This window comes from Argentina silus (genome assembly GCF_951799395.1).
Source record: "Argentina silus genome assembly, chromosome: 2".
Classification (NCBI taxonomy): domain Eukaryota; kingdom Metazoa; phylum Chordata; class Actinopteri; order Argentiniformes; family Argentinidae; genus Argentina; species Argentina silus.
The window spans coordinates 1,098,371-1,106,631 of record NC_139656.1 but is presented as its reverse complement, the minus strand read 5'-3'; the positions used below and the strand labels follow the sequence as shown (position 1 = coordinate 1,106,631).

At 44.5% G+C, this 8,261-nt stretch overlaps 1 protein-coding gene across 2 annotated transcripts; it reads left to right on the top strand.

Moving 5' to 3' along the window:
• Window position 1: 1 nt before the first annotated feature.
• On the top strand, window positions 2–7,848 carry nup88 (nucleoporin 88; the record flags this gene model as incomplete). Of its 2 annotated transcripts, none has more annotated exons than XM_083665022.1 (17): window positions 2–235; window positions 506–675; window positions 1,110–1,235; window positions 1,559–1,645; window positions 1,795–1,971; window positions 2,508–2,694; window positions 2,873–3,023; window positions 3,109–3,207; window positions 4,288–4,378; window positions 4,772–4,876; window positions 5,020–5,172; window positions 5,449–5,574; window positions 5,776–5,841; window positions 6,448–6,528; window positions 6,767–6,893; window positions 7,091–7,209; window positions 7,491–7,848. In XM_083665022.1, 17 exons carry the CDS (start codon window positions 2–4, stop codon window positions 7,552–7,554), a joined length of 2,163 nt encoding a protein of 720 aa, XP_083521148.1. In that variant the 3' UTR covers window positions 7,555–7,848. The 2 variants fall into 2 exon arrangements, with proteins under 2 accessions (XP_083521148.1, XP_083521147.1); XM_083665021.1 differs by having other exon boundaries at window positions 2,870–3,023.
• Between the last annotated feature and the right edge of the window lie 413 nt (window positions 7,849–8,261).

The window sequence follows — 8,261 nt, the reverse complement described above, 5'->3', positions numbered from 1 at the left end:
AATGGCGGCGTTTGCTGGGGAGCGATGGCGAAGCGAGTTACCATGTCATGATATTTTCAATAAACTACGGGAGAAACTTGAATTGGAACCCAAAGCGAATTGTAGGAGGACTGCAAAGAACCTTACATTTTGCTTGAATGGAGACCTGTTCGTATGGAATGACGCTGACAGTGTGTTTTACACAACCAACCTGAGGCAGCTCAACTCAGACAGCCTGGAGAGCGTGAAATACCAGGTGAGCAATAACGTTAGCTACCATAGCTAAACTAAACAACATTAGTGTGTTTTCTCTCCCTCGGGTGAGCTTCTAACTTGTTGTGATTTTAATAGCTGTTTTCAACGATGTAATGCTCGTACTTGCTGCCACTCCATACATTCTCAACCAGACCATAGCCTCCATGAATCATGCCAACAAAGCCAATTACTCTAAAGACCCAGACCGATGTCATCATGGTCATCCATGTTTATTTATACTTATACTCTGCCTTGATTGTTCATCTACCAGACACTGTTGTGTATCAATCCGCCACGGTTCGAAGTATGCCAAGTGTTGCTCAGCCCAACGCAATATCATGTAGCGCTCATTGGACTACGGGGTGCCACCGTTTTAGAACTCCCGCAGCGGTGGGGCAAGAGGTCCGAGTTTGAAGGTGGACGGAGCGAAGTCAACTGCAAGTGAGTAGCCAGTCAGTGATTTGTTGAATCATTCTCTAGACTGCTCTCTTTTAGGCTTTTCTCATGTCAGAACACCTATAATAATACATTTTGCTATTAATACTTTTTTTTTCTCACAAGATTCAGGTTCCTTTATAGATCTGAAGAGCGTGTCAACAGGGATCCCACCCTGACAATCAGGAAGCACTTGTGAAATAGTTTATTTCTCTGTATGAAATATGCGTGCACATAAGGGAAAGGGGACAGGTTTGAGGAAGGAAGGAACCCCATCCCGTTCCACGTTCAGGGTCTTACTGAGTTCAAAGAAGATCCCATTATCGTTTATAGTAGTACAAATAAACTTTCTTGCACCACTCCAAGTCTGTGCTGACTCTAGACTCCAGGGTAATGAAGGAGTCTGTGCTGAGTCAAGCCGTGTTTCCCCTCTCTGTCAGGACTATTCCGGTGGCAGAGCGTTTCTTCACCAGCTCTGCGTCCGTGACGCTGCGCCAGGCAGCCTGGTACCCCAGCGAGACAGAGGAGCCCCACCTGGTGCTGCTGACCTCAGACAACACCATCAGGTGAACAACACACACCTCGGGATCTGTGTGCCATTGGTTTAGCATCTTTTGACTCATTGTCGATAAATTATGTCTGTAATCTCTGCAGGTGCATTGGTATAGCTTTGATGTTTCTTTGGTTATTTTTATAGAATTGTATCTTTTGCTCTTTTTTTTGGTTACAACACTGTGACGTAGGCATCATATCAAACTTTACATCATTCTCCAGCGATCATTCGAAACAAAACAAAAACACTAAAAACTGTGAAACAACTTAAGACATGTAGTGCAGTGGGGATCGTTCAGCCAATCTGTGAGGTTTCATGCTGTGTTGGTCTGTGTAGGTTCTATGGGTTGAAGGAGCCCCAGACTCCAGCCAGAGGGCTCTCTGTGTCCCAGTCAGACGAGGACAGCAGCGTTCACACACGAGGGTAAGTCACATGACCTATTTGGCCACCTTTAAACCCTGTTAGGAGCAGTCTATTCATTCATTCATAAATCCAAGATGACAAGAGCCTCTGTTTTTTTATTAAGTGATGAATAGGAAATGTAACTCTGTATCCCCTCCCCCCCATTCCAGACGCTCTTATGCAGCCTCTCTGGGAGAGATCGCTGTGGCGTTTGACTTTGGGCCAGTGGCGGGCGCTCCCAGACAGCTCTCAGGCCAGCGCTCCAAGGAGGAGATGCTGGTGTACCCCCTCTACATCCTCTATGAGAACGGAGAGACCTACCTGAGCTACACCAGCCTAGCACACAGGTAAGTCTGCCCTGTCCTGTACACACTTATCAAATGATGATTTATTTTGAATTAACCTCTTCACCCCCACTACCCCCCTGTACAAGTTTCTCCTGTTAATAATAATAAATAATAATAATTTTAAAAATAAAGTATTTTTTCCTTCTTCTAGCATTGTGACTGCCTATGGCCCCTGGTCTGAGCATTGATTACTTCATCTTATTATGACTGATGGATAGATGATTCACTTACTTAAACAACATGTATTTGTTGTAAGTCACTTTGGATAAAGGCGTCTGCTAAATGCTATAAAGCTTACCATGCATGTTTCTTTCCCGCAGGTTAGCTTTCATAATTATTTATTATGTTACTAGTTTATGTCTCATCGAATTTCAAATTGATAAAATATGATAAGTTCAGGGTCAAGTTCAGCCAACCAAGTGTTTTCAACGTATTCACCAACATCTTCAGCCACTCTCGCTCAACAATAAAACCTTTTTTTTTTTTCTTTTTAAATTGAAGCTGATTGGATGACCCTATATGGTTATGTCTTTCAGTACTGGGAGCCTCAGTAAGCCTATCGGGCCCTTACCCATGTACCCGGCGGCGGAGGATAACTATGGTTACGATGCCTGTGCTGTGCTCTGCCTGCCCTGCATGCCCAACATCCTGGTCATCGCCACAGAAACAGGCACCCTCTACCACTGCGTGGTGCTGGAGGCAGAGGAAGAGGAGGAGACAGGAGTAAGTACCTCACCGCCAGCCAACCGTCAGATGATGGCTTTCATCCTGTCATGTGTTGGGTTAGAGTTTGATCCCTTCATGTGTTGCTGATTGGTGTAAATATGGGAGACGAGGCATTTTGGAATGTTCACCCCTGGTGTGTCCATTAAGAAGTCCCATGTCTCTGTGTGAATAGCAGGCAGTGGAGAGGTGGATCCGTGGCTCTGAGGCCATCCCGTCTCTATACGTGTTTGAGTGTGTGGAGCTGGAGCTCACCCTGAAACTTGCTGCAGGGGAGGAGGAGGAGCCTGTGGAGTCCGACTTTACCTGCCCAATCAGACTTCACAGAGGTACATAGGCGGGTCCGATTGGCTGATTTTGTCGAATAATGCTAATGAATTGCATATGTATAGTTCTATCTGTTGCTGTTTACAGACCCCTTGTGCCAGCACAGATACCACTGTACACATGAGGCAGGAGTGCACAGTGTCGGCCTCACCTGGTTCAACAAACTGCACAAATTTCTCCAGTCAGGTGAGTAAAAGACTACAGCCAACCAGCAGCCCTCAATGGAAAAGTGGTGGCTACATGTTAGTGTGTTAAAGGGATAGTTCAGCCTATTTTAATTTTTTTGGGGTGAAATATCATCTTACCCTGAGTTGTCCCCATAGGGCAGTAGTGAAAGCTTCTCCGGTTCTCCGTTCTCCACTTTGCTACCACAGCACATGCTTGCAGTTAGCAGCGCCCACTCCAATGGACAGGATTCCGACTGTACTTAAGTTTAGCATTGTTGAAATTGCATGCCAAAAGTTTAGTAGCGGCTATACACTAGACCAACTAGTACATGTTTTTATTGTAATCGCTAACGACGTAGTTTTGCAATAATATGCAATGAACAGTTGTCACATACTTCCTGGATTCCATTAGTATACCGGCAACCTTTAGTTCACAGCTAGTAATCACTCGGTCGAGTGCCCGTCCAAAAAGGGGAGAGCTTGGCTGGTGAAACTGAAACCAAAACAAAGAGGCTGTGTATGAGTCCACAAAGAGGAAACAGTTCCAGTTCTGAGCAAATCGATTATAGAGACTGTGATTGTTTTATTTTCAATAGAATGCACATCAAAAAATCCTCTCAAGCGTAAACATTGTTTGAAGTTTCTCTGAGAAGATTTTGGCATGTAACTTCAACAATGCTAAACTAAGTGCCGTTGGAATCCTTTCTATTGAAGAGGCCGCTGCTAATCATGCGAAGACTAGTTTGACAATAGGCCGGGTCAAATAATTAATGACAACATGCCAGCCAGAACAAATGAAAACGGAGAAAATCAATTAAGCTGCGATATAATGTAGGGAGACATAATTTAACAAAGTCAACATTCTTTTGAGAAAGTCTTGATGGCAGCACTGCAGGTCATTTCATCAGCACTTTCAGTCTAATTTTTGACACTGTAAATTGGGATGCTCTAATCATGTCATCTTCTAACTTCAGTGACAGACCTCGGCAGTAGGCTACTTGGAATTCAATTTAAGAACAAGAAAATGTTCTCGAGGTGATTAGTGCACTTCCCTTCTTTCTCTCGTTCTTCCATTATTCTCATTCCCATCTTGTTCCAGATGAGGAGGACAAGGACAGTCTCCAGGAGCTGGCTGCTGAGCACCGCTGCATGGTGGAGCACATCCTCTGCACCAGGCCCCTCAGTAGCAGGTAGAGGAATCTGTTCTAATACCCCAGGTCCCTCAGTAGCAGGTAGAGGAATCTGTTCTAATACCCCAGGTCCCTCAGTAGCAGGTAGAGGAATCTGTTTCAATACATCAGTCAGTAGTCTCTTTTCTATTCCTCCTCCTCATGTTCTTCTCAATACACATTGGAGGGGAAAAGCCAAGGTTTCCACCCCTTAGATATTCTCCTCCGATGTGTTTGGAAAGGTGAGTGAGGAGACGAGGAATAGAGGAAAGACTATTGGGACGCCGCTAAAGTCTGAACACAAATCGATTCTTGGCCCCTCTTATGCTAATGCTAAATGCTAATGTGTTGAATAAACTGCTTTTGGGCTTGTGAAGTAAACGATTGAGGTCTGCTCTCTTTTTCTGGTCACAGTCTGTCTGCTCCGGTGAGAGGCTTTTGGATCGTGTCAGACCTGTCTCTTGGAGCCACCATGATCTGCATCACCAGCACCTACGAGTGTCTGCTGCTGCCTCTACTGTATGGCTCAGTGTGGACTTCTAATGGGTTCCATTTTAATCCAGTCAATTCAGGAGATGAGCTGAAGTTGAATGTATGAATTGATGATAAACTATAATTTTAAAGATTCTCGAACCTAAATCGTCTGTGTGCGTTTTATACAGGAGTTCCATTCGGCCCCCCTCCCCTCCCCTGCTGTGCTCCCACCCGGGGGTGGGCTCTGTCAACTCTCCTCTGCGCGGATTGGCTGACGACTCTTTCGAGCAGCACATCCGCAACATCCTGGCCCGTAGCTCCACCAATCCACTCATGCTGAGGTGAGACACTCTCACCTGAAACTGTTCTGGAAGAGATCTGTGTAAACAAATCCATGGTGACACAGTATACATCCATCAAGTTAAATTTGCGTGTGTGCGTGCGTGCGCATGCACGTGTGAGTGAGAGAGAGAAAGACTTTATTTGACACATTTAAAATGCACATAGAGACATCTCAGCCGTTGAGTACAACAGCACACACATAAACAATGATTGAGGATTAAAAACACAATAAGCTCAACTGACTTCTTTCCTTGGTCTGTTGTCTGGTGTGTCAGGGCGGGGGACAAGGACACGTCGTCCCCTCCCCCAGAGTGTCTCCAGCTCCTCAGCAGGGCCACTCAGGTGTTCAGAGAGGAGTACATCCTCAAACAGGACATGGCCCGTGAGGAGATGCAGAGAAGGTAAAGGCTGTGTGCTGTACACACACACCCACCCCACATCCTGTACAAACAAACACACACATTTACACATGCACACACAATTTGTTTAACACATGGCTACAGACCCAATGGTTCAAACTAAGTATGTACTTCTTACACACACACACACACACACAAATGAATGTGAAGTGGTGTTCTCTCTGATTGGTGTGTTTGTTGCAGGGTGAAACTCCTGACTGGTCAGAAGAATAAGCAGCTGGAGGACCTGTCTCTGTGCAGAGAGGATAGGTAACACAGTGACCCCGAAGCTTCCCAAGAAACGTTCTACTTCGTACCCACAGCTCTGTATACCAAAGGCTGTCCGTACACCTACCTTATAACTCTGCTTTTCCATAATACTGTCACACTAGTTAATAGCATGCTAGTCAGAACAATACCAGCCATACTCTTGCTTTTTTTATTTTGAAAGAGACAGATGAAGTAAAAGACAGGGGACAAGCACTGCATGATGACTCAAAGCAGGGTCAGCAGAGGGAGGGAAGGGGCCCTCTGACAATACAATGACAGCAATGTCATACAGTTATGGCAATAAATACTCAAAATAGCCGTCAAACAGAAGAATGGCCAAAAGGAAAAAAGTTTAGTAACGTCTCAGATACAGTTGTTCTGCTCCCAGTGTACAACTAATATGATTATTCATTGAGGTCATATTATTGTAATTGAATGTGACCTTCAGCAGTAGCAAGTGATGCGATTACGTGCCAAACGGAAGCACGTGAAGTAAAGTGAGAGAATACAGACCCATAATATGAGAAGGAATGAGCATCACCGTGCATTTAATTGACATTGGACATATTCATAATTGATGGGGTTTGTGTTTGATTCAACTTCTAGGAAAAGCCTGAGAGAGGCGGCAGAGCGGCTGGCTGATAAGTATGAGGACGCCAAGTATCGCCAGGAAGCCACCATGAACAGGTAACACCTACTGGACAATGCCCCTTTTTTTAAAGTCTGAAGCGTCAAACCAGCGGGTTCAGTACTTGTTTTCACATTTGCACATAAAGTATTTACATTATTAGCTAAGCAGGTCTAGAGCAACTGACAAATGGAAGTGCTATGAGTGTATAAAGCCATACAGATATGAGAGGCCCAGTTTAGTACTTCAGCCTCTCCTCCTCTGAATTGTCTCTCTCTCTCTCTCTCTCTCCTCCAGGGTGAAGCAGGTGCTAGGCAGTCTACGCAGCCAGCTGCCTGTTCTGTCGGACAGTGAGAAGGACATGAAGAAGGAGCTCCAGGCCATTAATGACCAGCTGCGGCACCTAGGAAACGGCATCAAACAGGTGAGCTGCCCACAGAAGACTCTATCATCATTTTAGGCCTTGGGCCATTTAAAAAAAAAAAAAAAAAAACACACAAAACCCATACAAAAGTTATCATCTGTCAATTGAGTCATTATCTATAGCAGACCATGTAGACGGTGTTGAAATCTCTTTACATTGGTTTACTGTAGTGAGTGGTTGACCCTGTGTCTCTTCAGGTGAACATGAAGATGGATTACCAGAAGAAACAAATGGACAAAGGAGTGACTCCGTCCAGAGCGACTGTGGCCCTGAATGCCCACCAGAGGAAGTGTGTCCAGGGAGTCATCAAAGAGCAGTGAGTATGGGCATACTGCCAGTCTGGTGTGGCGCTAATCTTGTTCCCATACACTTCCACCCAATGCTCGGAAAGGTCTGGTGGACCAACGCATCAAACTTAGCCTTTCATTTACCCAGTACAAAGATCGCATCAATCAACTATAGACCACTCTGCCCCCTTGCACACCACACATTTCAGATTCGGAGCCACAATCTCTGTTGTGTGATTAGCTCAAATCAAATAATGACATACTTTACTCATTAATTCTTGACTGTTCATCTCCCCCCCCTTTTTTCTAGGGGAGAGCAAATAGCAGAGATGATGAAACAGATCAAGGACATCAAGAACCATTTCAGTTTCTGAGACCATAAGGGCGGCATCCTTCATTGACGGCTATCCCACCACTTTCCAAACCAACCAAAATAATCCTGAACAGCTTTTTGTGAATGCATTCAGTCTAAGCTTAAATAGTTGTCTCATGACATCCAACGACTCATGTTTTTCATAGAAGGCTAGAGTCAGTGTTTCAGCTATCATAAGGACAGAATGGCTCATTTTTGTGAGGAATTTTGTATACATGAATTTAACCAAGGTTTTATATTCAACATGAATGTGTGTTTGTCTCTCTGGAGAATAAAAGTGAACTTGTGTACAGTTCTGCTGTCTTGAGTACCCTTTCTTCTGATACCATCTATTTCCACTCTGCATTGACCTTGTGACCTGAGTGGGTGTTTTTTTATTGGTACTACTGATGATGTAGGAGGACTATTATTTATTTTTACCATTAGACAATGAACGGTAATGGTAGGTCATCTCAGTTCATCTTTATGTAATGTCCTCTCTGTCTGACTTCAAGAGCTTTCACCTTGGCGGAAGGATGGGAGCGGGGTTGGTTGAAGTGTGAAAGCTGGTTTTGTTTTGGTCTCCCTGCTCCCAACCATGGCCTTTTCAAAAGACAAACCTTTGGGTTTGAAACATTCCTGATCACTGCAACAATGTGAGCACCATCATAACTGTTCCAAACCTTTCTAATATCAGAACAAAAATTGCACTGTTTCATGTATACTACC